We start from the raw sequence: 20,622 nt of genomic DNA, 5'->3' as shown, positions 1-20,622 counted from the left end.
TTGCCAATATTTTGTTGTGAATTTTTGCATCTATGTTCATGAGGGAGATTGGTCTGTAATTTTCTTTTTTTTTAAATATGGAACACTTCACGTATTTGCATGTCATCCTTGCGCAGGGGCCATGCTAATCTTCTCTGTATTGTTCCAATTTTAGTATATGTGCTGCTGAAGCGAGCACTGTAATTTTCTTTTTTTGTTCTATCTTTGCCTGGGTTTGGTATCAGGGTGATGCTGGCTTTGTAAAAGGAGTTGGGTAGGATTCCTTCTTATTCTGTTTTATGGAAAAATTTAAGAAGTAATGGTTTTAGTTCTTCCCTGAAGGTCTGGTAAAATTTCCAGTGAATCCATCTGGTCCTCTACTTTTTTTAGTTGGGAGATCTTTGATAACTGCTTGGATCTCCATACTTGTTATAGGTCAATTTAAGTGATTAATCTCATCTTGATTTAATTTAATTTAATTTAGGTAGGTCATATAAATCAAGGAAATCATCCATTTCTTTCAGATTTTCATACTATGTCCCTATGATTTTTTGAATTTCTCTGTTACCTGGTATCTGTTGTGATGGTGCCTTTTTCATTTCTAATTTTATTAATTTGTGTCTATTCTCTTTCTTTTGGTCAAATTTGCTAAGGGTTTATCAATCTTGGTTTTTCTTTCAAAGAACCAACTCTTTGTTTCATGTATTCTTTGGATTTTTTTTTGTTTGTTTCTATTTCATTAATTTTTGCCCTAATCTTTATTATTTCTTCCCATGTACTGATTTTCAGTTTGCCTTGTTCTTCTTTTTCCAAGGCTTTAAGGTGAAACATTAGATCATTTAAGACTTCTCCAATTTCTTTTTTTTTTTTTTTTTTTTTTGGTTTTTCAAGGTAGGGTCTCCCTCTAGCCCAGGCTAACCTGGAATTCATGCAGATGACATGATTCTATGGAGTCTCAGGGTGGCCTTGAACTCATGGCGATCCTCCTACCTCTGCCTCCTGAATCCTGGGAATAAAAGGCATGTGCCACCACGCCCAGCTTCCAGTTTCTTAATATTGGCACTTAAAGCTCTAAATTTACCTCTTAGCACTGCCTTCATTGTGTATGTTGTATTCTCATTATCATTTGAGTCTATGAATTTTTTGGTTTCCTTCTTGATTTCTTCATTGACCCATTCATCATTTAGTAGTGTCTTGTTTAGTTTCCATGATTTTGTGTATGCTCTATAGCTTTTCTTGCTGTTGATTTGTAGTTTGATTCCATTGTGGTCAGATAGAATGCAAGGAATGATTTCAATTTTCCTGTATTTGTTAAGATTTTCTTTGTGTTCTAATATATGATCTATTTTAGAGAATGTTCCATGTGCTGCTGAAAAGAATGTGTATTCTGTAGCATTTGGATGAAATGTCCTGTATATATCTGTTAGGTCCATTTCTTCTATGACCTCATTTAATCCAGACACTTCTCTGTTTATTTTATTTTTTATTTTTTGCTGGGATGACCTGTCAATTGATGAGAGTGGGGTGTTGAAGTCACCTACTACCACTGTGTTTGGTGTTATCTGTGACTTCAGTTCTAATAGTGTTTGTTCAATGAAGTTGGGAGCCCCCATGTTAGGTGCATATATGTTTAGGATTGTAATGTCCTCCTGTTTGAGTGTGCCTTTAATCAATATAAAGTGACTTTATCTTTCTCAACTAATGTTGGACAGAAGTCTACCTTGTCAGATATTAGGATAGCAACCCCTGATTGTTTTCTAGGCCCATTTGTTTGAAACACTGTTTTCCAATCTTTCACCCTAAGATAGTATCTGTCCTTTGTAGAAAGGTGAGTTTCTTGGAGGCAACAAATTGGAGGATCCTGCTGTTTAACCCAGCCTGCAAAGCTACGTCTTTTGGTTGGGACATTGACAACGTTGGTATTAAGAGATATTATTGAGCTGGTCACCTTCACGTTGCCTCGGGTCCTTCCGTCCGCGTGGACCAGCCGCGGGCCAGCAAGCTCTGGGAAATTAAAACTGACTGCAAATTAAAACTCTCTTGGCGGAGGGCTTCGGAAAGAGTGTTCTTTTACTTACTAGTAGCTGTAGTGGGCCAATTGCAGAAAGACCTAGAAGAGGTAAAGGTCTTGTTGGAAAAGTCCACTAGGAAAAGAGTGCGTGATGCCCTTACAGTTGAAAAAAACAAGATTGAGACAGAAATAAAGAACAAGATGCAGCAGAAATCACAGAAGAAACCAGAACTTGTTGACAGTGAAAAGCCAGCTGCTGTAGTTGCTCCTCTTACAACAGGATATACAGTGAAGATCAGTAATTATGGATGGGATCAGTCAGATAAGTTTGTGAAAATCTACATTACCTTAACTGGAGTTCACCAGGTTCCCATTGAGAACGTGCAAGTGCATTTCACCGAGAGATCATTTGATCTTTTGGTGAAGAATCTAAATGGGAAGAATTACTCCATGATTGTGAACAATCTTTTGAAACCCATCTCTGTGGAAGGCAGTTCAAAAAAAGTCAAGACTGACACAGTTATCATCTTATGTAGAAAGAAAGCAGAAAACACACGATGGGACTACTTGACTCAAGTTGAGAAGGAGTGCAAAGAAAAAGAAAAGCCCTCCTATGACAATGAAACAGATCCCAGTGAGGGATTAATGAATGTCTTAAAGAAAATTTATGAAGATGGAGACGATGATATGAAGCGAACCATTAATAAAGCCTGGGTGGAATCAAGAGAGAAGCAAGCCAAGGGAGAGACAGAATTTTAAGACTTCAGTTTTGGGGAACTGTGTTGTGGAAATTTGTGTTTCCAGTAAGGGAATGTTGTTGAACTGCACATAAATTTGAGAGACAAGAATTTACATAGCCACCTTCTAGGAGAAGGCAGTGAGCTTGCCAGTGGAGGATGTATTTTAAATATGATTATTAAGCTTCCTCCAAAGATAGTTTCATTAGTACCCTGGTAATTTTGTTCAAAAAAGGGTTATGGCATTCTTGTTGAGATGTAAAAAGTGTGTCTAACCCAACGAAAATGATACATTGTGTATTTCTGTTCAGTTGGAAGGTAGGAAACAAAAGTATTTGACTGCCTGTAACTTACATCAGCTATGCTAATGTAAAAATAAGAGTAAAGCTAAAATATTCACTAAAATTCCAATTTGTACATGTATGTGACAGTTACTGCAGAGCAGTTGATACTTTATCACCAGCTTGAGCAGTGTATATACCATGCATTACCATGCTCTAGTCATCCAATCACAAGTGCTCCTATCTAGAATTAAATATATGTTTGTGAATATAAAATTGAGACAAAATACAAACTTGACAAAAATGTATAAGCATCTTTATATGAGAGGAACTGCCATGGACCAGATGGTTTACAGAACAGCTATGAAACAAAAATAATTTGAAAGTCCATCTATGCCTATGTTCAATAAAGTTTGATTTTTATTTAAAAAAAAAGAGATATTATTGAAAGGTGTGTATCTATTTTTGTCATTTTTTGGTAGTTCATCCTGTTTTACCTTTGCTTTCTTGTATTAACTAGTATTTGAATATGGTTTGTTTTCTGCATGTTCCTTATATGTGTGATTTTCTTTCTCTTCAGCATTGAGGATTCTTTCAGTTATTTTCTTTTCTTTTCTTTTTTTTTTTGTTTTTCAAGGTAGGGTGTCACTCTAGCCCAGGCTGACCTGGAATTCACTATGTAGTCTCAGGGTGGTCTTGAACTTATGGCGATCCTCCTACCTCTGCCTCCTGAGTGTTGGGATTAAAGGCGTGCGCCACCACACCTGGCTCTTTCAGGTATTTTCTGTAGAGCTGGTTTTGTCTTTAAATATTCCTTTAGCCTGCTTTTGTTGTGGAATGGTCTTATTTCTCCATTTATTTGAATGGATAGCTTTGCAGGATAAAATAACCTTGGTTGACAGTTGTTATCTTTCAGAACTTGGATTACATCACTCCAAACCCTTCTGGCATTTAAAGTTTGTGTTGAGTAATCTGCTATGATCCTGATGGGCTTGCATTTGTATGGAACTTGATTTTTCTATCTAACTGCTTTCAATATTTTTTCTTCGGTTTGTATGTTTGATAGTTTAATTATAATATGGCAAGGAGAGGTTCTTTCCAGATTTTGTCTGTTTGGTGTTCTAAAGGATTCTTGTGTCTGCATTGACATTTCTTTCCCAGTTTGGGGAAAGTTTTCTTTTTTGATTTTGTTGAAAACACCTACTATGCCTTTGGAGTGAAATTCTTCTCCTTCTACTATACTCTGAATTCTTATGTTTGATCTTTTCATAGTGTCTTTCATGTCTTTCTCTTTGTTGGATATCATTATATCTGCCATCTGGTCTTCTAGTTTAGATATTCTATCCTCTCCTTCATCCATTCTACTGCTGAGATTTTTCTAGTTTTTTTTTTTTTTTTAATTTCATTGACTGTGTTCTTCATTGCTAGTAGTTTTTCGTTATTATTTCTATTTCCTTATTTATGTTTTGTATTTACCTCTTTATTTCATTAAATTGGTTTCTTTGTCGTCTTTGATTCCTTGATTTCCTCTTTCATTCCTTTGATTTCCTCTTTGACTTCTTTGAGTATATTTATAATCATTCTTTGAAATTTTTTTTTCAGGCATTTCCTCTAATTCATTCTCACTAGAGGTAATTTCTGATGCATTTATACTTTTGGTCTTAATTTTTGGTGTCGTGTTATAATGTATATATTTTTACATCTTGGATTAATTTAATGCTTGGATTTTCTAGTTAGCTGCAGTATTATTAGATGTATCAATCAATCTGATGTTATTTATCTTCAGGGTAGGAGCTTAAGGTGCTAGGTGTGGCTCTTAAGACCCTCAGAGTATCTACAAAAGTGACCTCTGATATTGGGTTTGCCTACTCTGAGAGTATTCAAGTAGGCTGAAAGGAACAAAATACAGGCAGATTCTAAAATTTAACTGAACAGTATACACATTTAATGAAAAACAGCACAGAGTATTTGCGCAAGAGTAGGTATTATGACAACCAGACCCTCTAAAGACCCTTAGCGTGTGTGTTGCCCCACACCCTTAATCCTGTCAACTAGGAGGTTAAGATTTCTGGTCTTTAGAGGGTTCCAAGTCAGCTTGTGACCAAGTGAGACGCTTTCCTAATAAATAGCAGAAGAGGAAACAAAGCCACTGTAAATCTGGAATCAACCAATAACAAGCCCAAAATATACCTTATTTAAGCATGGCAAATCCAACCATCTGTCAGATTTAACATGTAATTTATCCTGATACAGGAGGTGCAATTAGAAGTTTTGATTCAAGCCTATATTCCAGGCTTATATGGTGGGTACTAACCTGTTGTAATCCCAGTTAACTTTTGGGATGATTTTGGTTTCAGTTATGCTGTGCTCCTGCTTGGGTCCCTCTTTGGTGCACTGTGGGTTCAAGTAGGCTGTCTGGGTTGCTGGATTACTGCTCTGCTTGCTGCTGCTGGGTGCCGGGTGCTGTGATCTCCCTTCCCCAGGTCTCTGGTGCTTGCTGGCGCTTGTGCTGGTGATGGGGGAGGGGAGCTTTGGATGGCAGCTCTAGTTCTCCCTCTGGTCCACATGATCCTCTATCTCATGATCTGCTTCCCCGCTGGCTGCTGTCGTCCTCCCTTCATGTTTCTTGAGTTTGTGAGGAGCTCCGGTGTGAGTGGAAAATCCCCTCACCTGGCTTTTCCTGCGGCTCAAGCTGAGCCGTGTAGCTGTGGCCCCGCGGACCTGCTGCCGCCGTGGACCTGGTGCCGCCGCTGGAGCCACTTCTGCCTGCCTGTGTGGTCTCTGGATGCTCTGCATCTCTCCTACTTCTCTGCTGCCATTGGTAATGTCTTACACACCTCAGTTTTTAGTAGAAGGGTGTATTTTGCTGTTTTTTTTTTTGTTGTTGTTGTTGTGTTTTGGCTTTTTCTCCCCTAGGCTGCTTTGGCGTGGTTCCTACACCACCATCTTAACTGGAAGTCTCTCACTTAAAGTTTTGATCGCTGCGTTTCATGTAGGATTCCTGAGGTCAGAGTGGAAGAACAGTGGAATGAGGTGGGATCAGTGAGACAGGGTTCAGGGCACATAGGCGCCCCAGCATCTTCTTTGTAAATTCCCCCATTTTTCTTCAGTCTTTATGACAAGAGGAGAAAAGCAAGAGAAGGACAGGAATCAAAATAGGACTATCTTTTATTACAGTCTAAGTACCATGTGACATTTTTTGGAGAAACTGCTTGCCGTGCTTGGATCCCAGTTAACATGCTGAAGAACTTCCAGGAGCTGTCCCAGGAGCTAGCTACCATGGTAAGTTTTGGATAACTGTTGTGATGCAGGCAACTGGTTTTTTATTTACTTTGAGACAGGGTCTGACTTAGCTCAGGCTGGCCTCAAATTCACTGTTCAGCAGGGAATGACCTTGAACTCCTGGATCTTCTTGCTTTCTTTTACTGGGTACTGGGATAAGAAATGTGCACCACCACACTCAGTTTTATGCAGGGCTGAGGATCAAACCCAGGGCTGTGTGCATGTTGAACTAGCATTCTACCCACTAAACCTCATCTCCAGAGCCGGTGACAGAGGAAACTTAAAGACAAAACTTTCCCTGTATTAACCTGATCTGCTCCCAGGGGAATTTATTAGCATCCCAATCTTGCCAAGGAAGAGGTTATTCATGAGAGTCTCTTCTTTCCGCTAAGGTTGCAGTGGGCTAGTGACTTTTTCAAATCTGTTCCTGGGCTGCAGAGTTGGCTTATCAGTTAAAAGTGTTTGTGAAGCCTGTAGGCCCAGGTTCATTCACTAGTAAAGCCAGATGCACAAAGTGATGCATGTGCCTGGAGTTAGTTTTCAGTGGCAAGAGGTCCTGGCACATCCATACCCTCTCTCTTAAACAAACAAACAAACAAATACATGAAAAACAAATGCATAAAATTTCTTCCCTATCTGTATCTTTTTTCTTTTTAGAGAGAGCAAGACAGAATTGGTGCACCAGGGCCTCAGCCACTGCAATCGAATGTCAGATGCTTGAGCCACTTAGTGGCATGGGCATGTACGACCTTGTGCTTTCCTCATCTTTGTGCATTTGGCTTCTGTGGGATCTGGAGAGTCAAACATGGGTCCTTAGGCTTTGCAGTCACGTGCCTTAACTTCTAAGCCATCTCTCTAGCCCCAGTGTCTATGTCTTGAAGGTTTTTCTTTTTTGAAAGAGACTGAGAATTGGCATGCCGGAGTCTTTAGCCACTATAATCAAACTCGAGATGTGTGCGCCACCTTGTGTGCATCCACAACCTTGTGTGCATGCATCACCTTGTGTGTTTCACTTATGTAGGTTTGGGGAGTTGAACCTGGGTCCTTAGGCTTTGCAGGCAAGCACCTTAACTGCTAAGCCATCTCTCCATGTTAGGAGTGACAGTCACAAGGGCCCAGGTTAATTGAAGACTTAATTGGTCTCAGACTGTGGAAGTTGTATTCCACATACTCCTTCATCATGGAGGGCTGTCCCGTGTGTGGCAGGATGTTTAGCAGCCTCCCTGGGCTCTGCAGCATCTAACCAGTAGCATCTTCTATCCCAACTCTTATTCTTTGTTCCTAATTGTGATAACCAAAAAGTTGTCTCCAGCCATTGCCAAATATCTTTTGTGGAACAAAGTCCCATTTGAGAAGTACTGGGTAGCTAAATCATATTTCCTCTCTATAATCACTTTGGGTTGGATTAGCCTGTAAAATGTCTCTTAGCTGGAGAGGTGGCTTAGCAGTTAAAGTGCTTGCCTGCAAAGCCAAAGGATCAAGGTTTGATTCCCCAGGACCCACATAAGCCAAATGTGCAAGGTGGTGCATGTATCTGGAGTTTGTATGCAGTGGCTGGAGGCCCTGGTGCATCCATTCTCTCTGTCTCTCTCTCTCTCTCTCTCTCAGATAAATAAATCAAAATAAAATATTTTAAAAGTCTCTCTCTCTGTACATGTGTGAAGGTCACAGGACAACCTTGAGTGTCAGACCTTGCTTTTCATCTTGTTTAAGGCAAGGTTGTTCTTTGTTGCTCATCATGGCATACACAAGGCTAGCTGGCCTGTGTGCTTCTGGGGAGTCTCCTGTCTCCACTTTGCCTGACATCAGAGGAGCATGGGATTCCAGATGGGTCCTGCTCTGCCCTGCTGTGTTCTGCTTTATATGAGTTCTAAGGATCAAAATCCAGGTCCTCACACTCTGCCTAACAAGCTGTTTATCTGCGGAGCCATCTCCCGGCTCCTTGATTAGCTCTAAAGTGTGCAGATGCCCAGAAGCCCAAGGGCCTTGGAACAATCAAGCTATAGTAAATCATGCAGCTAGATTCAGAGCAACTGGTGAGACGCTTAAAACTGGAATCGCTTGAACTTTTTCTTCTTCAGATTCCCATATAGTTCACTTTGGAGAGGACACCAAAATGTTGATTTAAAAAATTTCTGGGATTGGTGATCAGTTTATTAGGGGGAGGGGGAGAGGGAGTGTTGTGTTTGTGCTCTCAAAAAATATTAAGAGTCAGCCAGTGGGCTGGAGAGATGGCTTAGTGGTTAAGGTGCTTGCCTGTGAAGCCTGAGGACCCCTGTTTGACTCACCAAGTCCCACATAAGCCAGATGCACAAAGTGACACGAGGTTGCACATGCACACAAGGTGGCGGACACATTCAGAGTTCGGTTGCAGTAGCTGGAGGCTCTGGCATGCCGATCCCATCCCCGCCCCCTCGCGTGCTGTCATACTCCCCTTAAAAAAAAGGCCAGTCTGCTGGGCTTGTCTCAAAAAAAATAAAAGAATCCATCCGGCATGGTGTTGTGGTGTATATCTTTAATCCCAGCACTCAGGAGGCAGAGGTAGGAGGATCACCATGAGTTTAAGGCCACCCTGAGACTACAGAGTGAATTCCAGGTCAGCCTGGGCTAGAGGGAGACCCTACCTCAAACCCCCATCCTCCCAAATAGACTAAGAATCAAGTATCTGGTCTGGGGAGATAGCTCAATGGGTGAAGTGCTTGCTACATCGAGCATGAGGACCTGAGGTCAGATTTCTAGAACGTACATAACATGCCAGGCATGGTATTGTGTGCCTACAGTCCCAGCTCAGCAGGCAGAGACAAAAGGATCCCTGGAGTTTGATGGCTAGTTTGTCTGGCTGAATTGGTGAATTCTGGGAGAGACCCTGTCTCAAAATTTAGGTGAGAAACAATAGAGGAAGATACCTGACATTGACCTCTGGGCTTTACATATGCATGTTCACGTGCACACCCACATGCATATGAACACGAGTACACACATGCACACACAATACATACAGTCAGAAAACAGGAGTACCACAGTAGTACTAGGATCTGGAAACAGTGACAATTAAGGTAGTGTCTGAGCTGGGCCTGGTGGCTTACACCTGTAATCCCAGCACTTGGAATGCTAAGGTAGGAGCACTATAGTGAGTTTGAGGCCAGGTGAGTCTGAGTTACAATGTGAGACCTTGTCTCAAAAAAAAAAAAAAAAAAGTGATAACCTGATGGGAATATGACCACTTTGCAGTACGTTCATATATTAAGACTCTCCATTAAAAAAATAAAAAAATTATCATGTCTGTTGGGGTCACTTTTCTGGTATTTATTATTGACCATTTAAGGTAGTATTTATCACTTAATGCCATTCTTCCATTTTAGAAAAAGTGCAAAAACAAGGACTATAGCCAGAAACTGGAGGCAGCCATAATGATGGCTCAGAAGGCAGAACAGACCAACATTCAGGTAGGGTAGTGTGCATACTTAACTTCTATTCAGGATATGGACACAAAGCAAACCATATATTCCTCACTGCAGGAAACTGGTGTCCTTCCCCATTGCAGTTTTGTCTTAGAGCTGATCTTTCCTTTCCAGACCAGGTTTCCTTGATTGCTTAAGTTATTCATTCTTTTCCCTGTTCTCGGACAAGTATGATTTTCTCTCAGCCCAAACACAAACAATTTGTGGTAGGGGAACCCTACCTTCCTAATTAATTTCAGGTCCCAGATATGCGCATCATAATCTCATATAGTTAGTCAGTTTCCACTCTCAGATTCCTCTGGAAGAAGGTATGGCCAGTGTAGAGAATGACAAATTGTGAATTTCTTTTTCCCAGTTAACTTGCTTATAAATAAACTGGGAAGATATTTTAATTAATCCCCATAAAAAGTTTAAAATAAAGCAAATGCAATATTTTAACTGAAAATATTTTGGAAAAAGCATGCAAATATTGTCACAAATAAAATCTAGGAGACAGGGCAAAAGCTGTCAAAGGTACTGGGTGATATTTTTGTTTCTTGGTTCCCTAGGAACGGGTTAACTTGTTTGGTTTCAGGAGTCGATACAATGCACCTGAAAACAATGGGGAAGGAAAAGGTAAGAGAAGAACTGGCGATGGTGGGGACAGATATGCACATAAGGCAACAGTTTAGTGGTTTTTTTTTTAATTTAGTTTTATTTATTTATTAGACAGAGAGAGAGAGAAAGAGAGAGAGAGAATGGTCATGCCAGGGCTCTAGCTACTGTAAATGAACTCCAGACACATGTGCCATCATGTACATCTGGCTTACGTGGGACCTGGAGAATTGAACCTGGGTCTTTAGGCTTCCCAGTCATGAGCCTTAACTGCTAAGCCATCTCTTCAGCCCTGGCCCAGTGTTTTTTTTTTTTTTTTTTATGTCCTATGTCATAGCTTCATTCTGTATTCTGTAATAGGATGGTCTTGTTAATCTGATCCAGTATTTGGAATTGATGGGCAGGTGGCTAGAGAGGGGATTGGGGAAAGAGATTACATGTGAACAGTGATGGACTTGGAAAAGGGTGGAACCATGATAATCTGGGAACACATTTTCTGGAGGAACTACCACTGGGATACAAAAGGTAGAGTTGGGAGATGGGTTTCCTGGAATCAGTTCCATCTCACCAACTATGTTGTAGATAAATTATTTAGCCTTTGCTTCCTTTCCCTGTTCTAGACTTACCACTGTCTGGGCCCAACAGCCCAGAGTCCTGCTTGGAGAAAGAAGAGGAGGACTTAGAACTGGAGAAGGAAGAGAAAAGAGTAAGGTTAAAACACTGGCTCAGGGCAAGATCTTGCAGTTTTCTTTTTCTTTCTTTCTCTCTCTTTCTTTCTTTCTTTTTTTTTCAAAGTAGGCTCTCACTCTGGTCCAGACTGACCTGGAATTAACTATGTATTCTCAGGGTCTCAGGGTGGCCTTGAACTCTCGGCGATCCTCCTACCTCTGCCTCCCCGGTGCTGGGATTAAAGGAGTGCGCCACCACGCCCGGCATGATCTTGCAGTTTTCTTATAGGCAATTCCCATGTGGATCTGTTTAGCATTCATTCAAGTTCACTGTGAATCAGGATTGGTTTCATCACTTAGGGTCTCTGGGCAAGGAGGCATTCTTTCCTCTTCATTTTCTGAATTTCTTATGTCTCTGGAGTATAATCTTGGTTCCTGCTGTATGTTTTTGGTCCTTCCTGAAGTAATTTCTGGGTGATGCAGGCTTAGGGGGCTAGGAGGTTTCTTCCAAACTTCCAAACTCCAATTTTGGGTCCTTATCCTGTTGTAACAAAGAGTCAATGAAAATGGACTCAAGGGCTGGAGAGATGGCTTAGTGGTTAAGGCACTTGCCTGCAAAGCCTAAGGACCCATGTTTGACTCTTCAGATCCCAGGTAAGCCAAATGCACTAGGTGACACAAGTGCTCAAGTTTTCATATGTGCACAAGGGGGCGCATGCATCTGGAGTTCCATTACAGTTGGCTGGAGGCCCTGGCACACCAATTCTCTCTCTCTCTCATAAAAAGCCCAGTCTGTTAGGCTTCTCTCAAAAACAAAATGGACTCATAAGTTAGGAATTACTGAGTTTTTCTAGGGGGAATCACAAATTGTGTGGGTTTATTTAAGAGAAACTGGGGTTTAGGAAGACTGGAGCAGTCACAGCATGTGGAAGATAGGGAACACCCTCGTGTGGAAGGCACAGCATAGTTCATGAGGCTCATTTAAAAGAAATGGAGGTCTAGGAAGAGGCTGGAGCAGAGCCACAAGCACATGCAAGATAGGACTTGAGAGCTCATGTCGGGCATTTAGGAGAAACACTCATGTGGAGGCACAGCACCTGCCCCAGACTCCCCATGGAAGAGAGTTAAGAGAGCAGGTGGCGATGGTTTAAGGAAGAACACCAGAAGGAAAGCACTAAATCAGAGAATGGGAAACTCAGGTGAAAGATGAGAGCAAAGCGAGTTACACCCTTGTTACCTCAAGTTTAGAGAAATCACACGGGTAGCAGGCCCAGATCTTAGAGGAAATACCCACATGGTAGATCTAGAGTGTAAGGAAACTACACATGTGGTAGATTCAGAGGCTAGAGAAAAATCATACATGTAATTAAAATGAAAAGTTACCCCAAAGCATAAAGCTGAGGCAGGCAGAAGTTGGGTAGGAGAAAGCCACACTTATGTGTCCAGACAGAGATTCCAGGGCAGAGACAGTGCCAGCAAGCCTTTATAGGTGTCTGAAAATGTGTGTAAGGGGAAGACTGGATTGGTTTGCAGATTCACCCAACAGCCAGCCCACCTAGGCAGTGTGCTAGACTGGGGCAGCAGGGGGCGCTGCAGCAGTTGTGGATAAACAGGATCAGACAAGAGATCCACCCAGGTGTGGTGGCACCTTCAGGTTCTGTCTTGGGGCTCCTGTCCCTAACCCAACCTGCCTAAAAGAAGCTAGCTTTCTCCTGTGTCTCCTTCAAGAGGATAGCAGGTCGCTTCTTTCCACCTCTTCCTCCTTCTGTGTGTGCACTTAAGGTATTCATTCTCTCATTTTCTTAGAATACCTTTTCCAGAATGTGAAACAGGTTTTTCATTTTTTGTTTATTTTTTATTTATTTCTTTATTTGAGAGCAACAGACAGAGGAAGAGTCAGATAGAGAGAATGGGTGCTCCAGGGCCTCCAGCCACTGCAAACCAACTCCACATGCGTGCACCCCCTTGTGCATCTGGCTAACATGGGTCCTGGGGAATTGAACTGGGTCCTTTGGCTTTGCAGGCAAGTGCCTTAACCGCTAAGCCATCCCTTCAGCCCTGAAACAGGTTTTTCATGTTTTGTGTGTGTGTGTGTGTCTGGGGGGTTATGAGCATATGTGCCAGGTGAGTATATGGAGGGTGTGTGTGGGCCACCTTCATCAAGACAGGGTCTCTTGCCACTGCAAACAAGCCATCAGACTTCAAAGGAACATCATACTCGCTGGCCCATGAGCTTTGGAATCTCCAGGTTCCATCACCCATTGCTGTAGGCCATTGGGTGCCGGGCTTCTCCCGGGTGGGTAGGTAGTGCTGAGGGAAGGACCAGGCCTGCTGGTTCCTCCCAAGGGGTTGAGAAAGAGGGTAAGTGTCGGACTCAAAAACCTCTCCTATTCACCAGAGAAAAACCACACTGAGTCGGGAGTCTTGTGGAAGCAGGAACTCACTTCATTGTTAAAAGCAGTTGCCTATATAATGTTGGGGACGAAGGCGGGGATTTTAAGATGGGGGAAGAGGTAAGGGCCAATAGTAAACTGTGACTATTGAAATGATAATTCCAACTCCGGTGTGGAAGTAGCAGGCCAGAAGCCATTAGGCATCTTGCTGAGTCCTAGCTGGCCAGAGACAGGTTGCCAAACTTTAGCTAGGCTCAGGAAGTTCCACTAGGCCTCACGCCCGGGCCTCTGAAGGCCCAACATCTCCCCCTTTTGTTTTTGTAAGAGCATTAGTCACCATGGCCCCTGTCTTAGGTTGTCCCCCTCTGGGGATCTTACCCATCACTGGGTACCATGTGTTTAGCTCGCTGAGAACCCACTCTATGGCCTGTCTTAGGTTGTCTCAGTCAGTCTGAGGTCTTACCCATCGTTGGTCACATGGAGGGCAGAGAAGGTGGCAGTGGGTCATCTGAGGAACTTAATTCCTGGTTGCCAGCCTGTGGTAATATATCTCAACCTGATGGAGTTTTATTGTCTCTAGCTGCTGGTGAAAGAATTGTGTAATTTTGTTAATTACACAAGGCCTGACAGTGAGGATAAGGAGGAGGGGAAGGAGGGGCCTAAGTAGAGGGAGGAGGTAGGGTAAGAAGCCATGTAAGCCCATCCACAGTGGGCTGTCCTGGGGGTACTGTTGCCTCCTCTCCAAGTCTTCCTGGAGCCTCTTAATCTTGTCCTGGATGATTCTCGATTTACTGGCATAAAAGCAGCATTTTTCCTATGAAAACAAGCATATGCCTCCCTTTTTGGCCATTAGTAGGTCTAGTCCCCTCCTGTTTTGTATGACTACCTCAGCCAGGGAATCTAGTTTCCAGGAATGATATCTACATCTGGGATTAAGGTGGCTGGGGCACAAAGGCCCATCCAATTGGTGGGTAGAAAGTTATAGGCCATTCCACCTCCACAAACATAAACCATTCCAGAAGGTGGACAGTGTTGATCACTGGGCTCAGTTGTGTTAAAAGTACATGAGGAAGGATGAATGTACCCCACATCTATACTGGAATTATTAGGGGAAGGCAGGGCCCAAATGCAAATTCCAGAGGAAACATTGGGAAAAGCTGGACAGGGATGGGGAAGGTGGCTGAGCAATTTTTTAAGGTCGTATGGGCAACTGTACTGCAAGCAGCCATGGAGGCCCAGATTGGAGGCAAAGCCAGAGCAGGGTGAAGACTATTTTAGGAACAGTCCTCCAGGGTGGGACACTCCCTGGAGAAGTGATTGTCAGTGTCCCCTTGTTGGGACAAATATCTTAGGTCTCTTGCTGGTACACAAATGGGTCTTTTTTCATCTTGAGGGAAGACACATCCAAACCCTCTCCATGCTGTGATCAGGCCCTCTCCAGGCCCCAGTCAATGGGTTCCTCTATCTTACCCAGATAGAACTGTAGGTAATGGATGAGGACCAATGTTTTTTGTTTTTTTTTTTTGGTTTGGTTTTTCGAGGTAGGGTCTCACTGTCGCCCAGGCTGACCTGGAATTCACTATGGAGTCTCAGGGTGGCCTCGAACTCACGGCAATCCTCCCACCTGTGCCTCCCGAGTGCTGGGATTAAAGGCGTGCGCCACCATACCCGGCTTAGGACCAATGTTTTTGAAAAGGGGATAATTGTTTATTTTCTTTAGAAAAATTTAAAATATTTAGGGTAAATAATGCCTTTTTTAGCTGGTCATGTGGGGGTAAGGATTCCCCCTTTTGTTTTTGTAATTGAGACTTGAGAGTCTGATTATATCTTTCAATGATAGCCTGGCCCCAGGGGTTGTATGGGATGCCTGTGGAATGTGAGATTTTCCAGGTCTGGAGAAAATCTACAAAGGCCTTGCTTATGAAACAGGGGCCATTATCTGTTTCAATTTGGTCAGGGAGTCCACGGGTGGCAAAGCATTGAAGCATATGGCTAATTGCATGTTTAGATTTTTCCCTGGTATGTGCTGATACCCAGCAGGCGTGGGAAAAGGTATCAACTGAAAGAAAAATATATTTAAGCTTTCCAAATGGAGAATAGTGTGTGACATCAATTTGCCAAAGATGATTAGGGCGGAGCCCTCGAGGATTGCTTCCTGTAGTTTGGGGGGAGTACTTGGAGGAAAGGCTGACAGGACTTACAAGTCTGGACAATTTTTTTAAGGTCTTTGGTACCTTTGGAAACCTTTGTTTGAGACCTCTCCAGCTGGCATGGGTCAATAAGTGGAAGCATGTAGCTTCTGTAATAGTATTATACTGAGGCATAGAAGCCATTTTATCAGCCAAATTGTTTCCTCGAGAGAGAAATCCCAGTAAGTTTTGATGACCCCTGAGATGTTGAAGAAAAATGGGGTTAATTCTTTGAGTAGAGAACGAGCTTGAATCATCAGAGGAGATAGAGGGTTGGAGTCCAGTCTAATATGGGCCTCAACCTCAACCAGGTTGGGTAAGAAATTTACAACATAAGGGCTATCAGAAAACAAGTTAAACAGCTCTTGAATAGTATCCAAAGCTAGAACGACAGCAAATAGTTCTTTGAATTGTGCTGACCCTTCAAACTCATGGGAGACTGACTTTATGGGCATAGGCTCTTTTTCCTGTTTTAAGGGAGGGTAAAGGACTAGGGAAGCCTCCAGGCGCCCTCCATCAGTAAACACGGTAAGAAAGTCAGGGTTAGGTTGAGACAGAAAAAGCCTGGGGGGCTTCCATTCTAACCTGGAGAAAAAACTCATCCATTTGTGGGGGCCATAATGGCAATCAATTTTACATAGAAACCCCTTGAGAGCCATAGAAACTCTGTTATTATTTCTCTGAAGCCAGGTGAAATCTCTTATCTTAAAGGGAGTGACAATAAGGTGAGGTTCTGTGCCAAACAACCAGACAGAGGTATCTCTGCCCTTGATAATGCAATCAGCAACCTGGTTGGCTATAGAATAAACTCTGGGACCCCACCGATTGAGAGGTGGACCCATTGGATGGGCTCAACTTCCTGGGCCAACAGTGTACTGTATAATGTTTCCCCAGAGATAATGTAGAGGGAGATGGGCAAATCAGGATTGAACCTCTTTAGGGTCGCAGTATTTATAGCCTGTTGTACCTTATGAAAAATTTGTTGATGACAAGGGGACAAAATTACCTGAGAGGAGAAGTTAAGATACTTTAGGAGGTCAAACAAAGGGGACAGCTCTTCAGTAGTTATGGGTATCCAAGGCCTCATCCAATTAATTTCTCCCAAGAGCTTCTGGAGTTGAGGCAAGGTGTAAGGATTCTGAATATAAAGTTGTGGTCTAACAGGTGAAACTGTATCTAGGTTAAGGATCGAGTCCAAGATCTTAAAGGGAGGCACAGTTTGAACTTTCTCAGGAGCTACTTTAAAGCTGTGAGTATGAAGGATAGTTAGACATTGGTGGGTAAGATCCTGGAGTGGGGAGGAATCTAGGCACCCAAGAATATCATCCATGTAAATATAAAACAGGGTATTGGGGAGATTGATAAGAGAAGAGAAAATGGATGACAGGTAATATTGACAAATGGGTGGGCTATTAGCCATGCCCTGAGGTAAGGCAGTCCACTCAAATCTCCTATCTGGGCCACAAAAATTAACAGCGGGTACAGAAAATGCAAATTTTTCCATGTCTTCTGGATGTAGAGGGATAGAGAAGAAGCAATCTTTAATGTCAATGATAGTAATATGGTATATATTGGGAATAGCTGGGATCCATGGAAGTCCCCTCTGGGGGGTTCTGAAGGGGATCATGTGTTCATTGATCTTCCTTAAATCATGTAAAAATCTCCAGGACCCATTAGGCTTTTTAATGACAAAGACAGGAGAGTTCCAGGGACTAGCGGAGGGACGGATATGTCCGGCCTCCAACTGTTGGTCAATAAGTATGTGGAGTTGGTGTAACTTAGAAGAAGGGAGAGGCCACTGCTCAACCCATATAGGATCCCCTGGTCTCCACTGGATTTTAAATGGGGGGGGGGCTGGGCAATGGCCCTTAGAATTGGGGTTGTTCATTGGAGTAATTGGGATGACATTCCCTCCCTTCCTCAAACTGTTGTTGATATTTTTTTATCTAACAAATCATTATGAAAGGCCTTATGGTCAGTAGTGATGAAAGCCTCGGCATTTCCAAGGATGTCTTGCCCCAGTAAGTTAGCAGTGAGCCCAGTCACCACGAGAGGGCAGATTTTTCTCCTGTCCCCACCTGGGTCAGTCCAAGGGAGCCACATGGCAGTCTCCCAGGAGGTGGACTGCCCACCAACTCCCAGTAGGGGAGGGCCGGGCACAAGCTGCCAGGAGGAGGGCACTTCCTCCTTTCTCAGGACTGTTCGGTCCGCTCCAGTGTCAATGAGAAGTTTGAATTTTTTATTGCCAATATTTAAAATAATTTTGGGTCTAAGGCCGGGGACCAGAGGGACGATCCAATGGGCTTTAATGGTCTCTTTCCCCTTATTTAATGGGGCTGGGGGAGCCCCGGGATGAGTTTAAAGACTTTCCCTGTATGTCAAACTTCGACCAACACTCCCTAGCCCAATGAAACCCCTTATTGCATTTAGGGCAGCAGGTGCGAGGAGCGTTGGTCGTCCCCCCAGAGGGCAGGGGATGCTTTGTCTTGTTGGGGCACTCCTTTTTAAAGTGGCCCTCTTCCCCACACCCGAAACATGTTGATGTTTTAAGATTTAACTGTAATGCGCAGATCATAGTGGCCAAATCTCTCTGTTTATTTTCCTGAAGGGTGGCAGCCATGGCCATAGCCTGATGGGAGATAGTGCCAACATCCTTGGTGGCTACAATCCAGCTACTCATGGAGTTGTCCTTGAGAAGACCAACATCCTAGTAAACTGATCCCGTAATGCCCCTAGGGGAAATTTTCTTTGGAGGCTTTTTTCCACCCTATCTATAAATGTAGCAAGTCCTCAGATGGTTTCTGAGTAATACCCATAATGGGGGGTTCAGAGGGTCCCTCATCAAGCCTTTTCCATACTGCCAAGCCTAGTGCCCTGACCTGGTCCCTATACAGGTCATGGATAGCCACCTGTTGAGTGCCTGTAGCATATTGATCAGAGTACCGGAGAGCATCCCAAAAGTTATCGGCACAGGGGCCTGTTGACTTTGGTTTTGTTCTGCCTGTGTATGGCACTGATCTTTAAAAAGCACACACCACTTAAGGTATAGAGGACCCTACAAGACAGCCCTGGCTAGATTTTTCCAATCTTGGGTTGTACAAGGTTGATGGGCAAGTCCCTGTAATAGGGTCTCAGCCCAAGGAGAGTTGGGTCCATCCTCCAAGACCGCCTTTTTAAGTTCCTTAAGGTCCTGAGCTTCCCACGGATACCAGGCAGCAGGGCGATTGCGCCCAGGATTTAGATTGACGGGAAATAAAAAAGTAGCTTTATTTTCTGGCAGCTTTGCGGCTGAATATGAAGGAGGGGCCAAGGGGGTCTTGGTGGTTGAATATGAAGGAGGGGCCGAGGGGGTCCAGAAAGGGTTGGTCAATGGAGGAGGTGGAGGAGGTCCCCCAGAAGGCCAGGGAGCACTCTCAAAGGGATCGAGTGAGGAGTATGAAGATGTACCCTTTTCTGGGGTTTTTAAAGCTGTATCTCCAGGAGGAGTAGCCGGATCAGGCTGTATACTATCTTTTTCCCTCTGTCTTTTGTTTATGTTTGCTTGGCCTTGGAGGGAAGCAGTCCTTGAGGGTCGAGCTCATAGGGAGGACCCCTGAGGGGGTATTTGATCCTTCTCTACATGTGCCCCACAAACAAGGGCCTCTACCCTATCCCATGTGTCCCAATCAAAGAGATTTCCTTCTGGCAGCCATGGTGCCAGCTTAAGAAGGCAATCCCATGTCTGTCGAGCCTGATTATCAGTCAGATTCAGCCCTCTACTCTTTAGGAGTGCCCTGAGAGATTCTAAGGCAGGATTGGATTTAGAGGTAGACTGTCCCATATTATAAAGTTGAGAGAGACATTCATAAAATTAGGGTGCTAGCAACCCACAGACACACGAGTACAACACAACCACAAGGATCCAAAAGATAGGTAAACATGCTGTACAAAAGCCGCAGATGCAGCTTGCTGGTGAACAGAAAGTGAAAGGAAAGAGAAAGGGAATGAAGAGATGAGACAAGCAAGTAGAAGCAAAGATTAGTGCATTAAATATGAAGACTGCCTCATAACTCATGAGGGTACGCTCACCTGCACACCGATTGACCTCCTCAACGAATGCCTCTCGTGGGGCACTAGTCTGCCAGGTTCCCAGAGCCCCACGTTAGACACTAGATGCCGGGCTACTTCCCGGTGGGTAGGTAGTGCTGAGGGAAGGACCAGGCCCACTGGTTCCTCCCAAGGGGTTAAGAAAGGGTAAGTGTCAGACGACTCAAAACCTCTCCTATTCACCGGAGAAAAACCAAACTGAGTCTGGAGTCTTGTGGAAGCAGGAACTCACAGGAACTCGCTTTATTGTTAAAAGCAGTTGCCTATATAATGTTGGGGATGAAGGCAGGGATTTTAGGATGGGGGAAGAGGTGAGGGCCAATAGTAAACTGTGACTATTGAAATGATAATTCCAACTCCTGCGTGGAAGTAGCAGGCCAGAAGCCATTAGGTGTTTTGCTGAGTCCTAGCTGGTCAGAGATAGGTCGTCAAACTTCAGCTAGGTTTAGGAAGTTCCACTAGGCCTCTCGCTCAGGCTCCTCAAGGCTCAACAATTGGGAACACATGCATGTGTGACTTTGCATCCAGCAAGTTGAACCCAGGTTGTCAGGCTTTGCAAGCAAGAACCTTTGACCATTGAGCTGTCTCCCCAACCTCTATTTTCTCTGTTAATTTACATTTTTTTTTCTTTTTCGAGGTAGGGTCTCACTCTAGCTCAGGCTGACCTGGAAATCACTCTGTAGTCTCAGGGTGGTCTCGAACTCATGGCAATCCTCCTACCTCTGCCTCCCAAGTGCTGGGATTAAAAGCATGCACCACCATGCCTGGCAATTTACAAATTTTTATTGTGCTTCTGTCTTGGCTTTATTTCCTCTTATATATGCTTTTTGTTTTTTTTGTTTTTTTTTTTGGATTTTTTTTTGTTTGTTTGTTTCTATTTCATTAATTTCTGCCCTAAACCTTATTATTTCTTTCCATCTACTGATTTTCGGTTTGCCTTG

General features: G+C 43.4%; 2 protein-coding genes and 1 non-coding gene across 4 annotated transcripts in view; 2 read left to right on the top strand and 1 right to left on the bottom strand.

Moving 5' to 3' along the window:
- Positions 1 to 20,622, top strand: part of Zcwpw1 (zinc finger CW-type and PWWP domain containing 1) — a 65,884-nt gene that overhangs the window by 36,663 nt on the left and 8,599 nt on the right. For both annotated transcript variants that reach the window (XM_045144439.1, XM_045144438.1), the window contains 4 exons: positions 6,186 to 6,290; positions 9,653 to 9,736; positions 10,300 to 10,366; positions 10,966 to 11,051. In XM_045144439.1, coding sequence (XP_045000374.1) covers positions 6,186 to 6,290; positions 9,653 to 9,736; positions 10,300 to 10,366; positions 10,966 to 11,051 — 342 coding nt within the window. The remainder of the gene's footprint in view (positions 1 to 6,185; positions 6,291 to 9,652; positions 9,737 to 10,299; positions 10,367 to 10,965; positions 11,052 to 20,622) is intronic.
- Positions 72 to 178, bottom strand: LOC123458951. The gene has a single exon (XR_006635884.1). It is a non-coding gene; the product is annotated as a U6 spliceosomal RNA (small nuclear RNA).
- Positions 2,063 to 3,437, top strand: LOC123458830 (calcyclin-binding protein). Its single transcript, XM_045144440.1, has one exon. It carries the CDS (start codon positions 2,192 to 2,194, stop codon positions 2,747 to 2,749), a length of 558 nt encoding a protein of 185 aa, XP_045000375.1. The 5' UTR covers positions 2,063 to 2,191; the 3' UTR covers positions 2,750 to 3,437.

The sequence above is a fragment of the Jaculus jaculus genome, chromosome 2 (genome assembly GCF_020740685.1).
Source record: "Jaculus jaculus isolate mJacJac1 chromosome 2, mJacJac1.mat.Y.cur, whole genome shotgun sequence".
Taxonomy (NCBI): Eukaryota; Metazoa; Chordata; class Mammalia; order Rodentia; family Dipodidae; genus Jaculus; species Jaculus jaculus.
The sequence above is the reverse complement of the archived record's forward strand: the minus strand, read 5'-3'. Positions and strand labels throughout refer to the sequence as shown.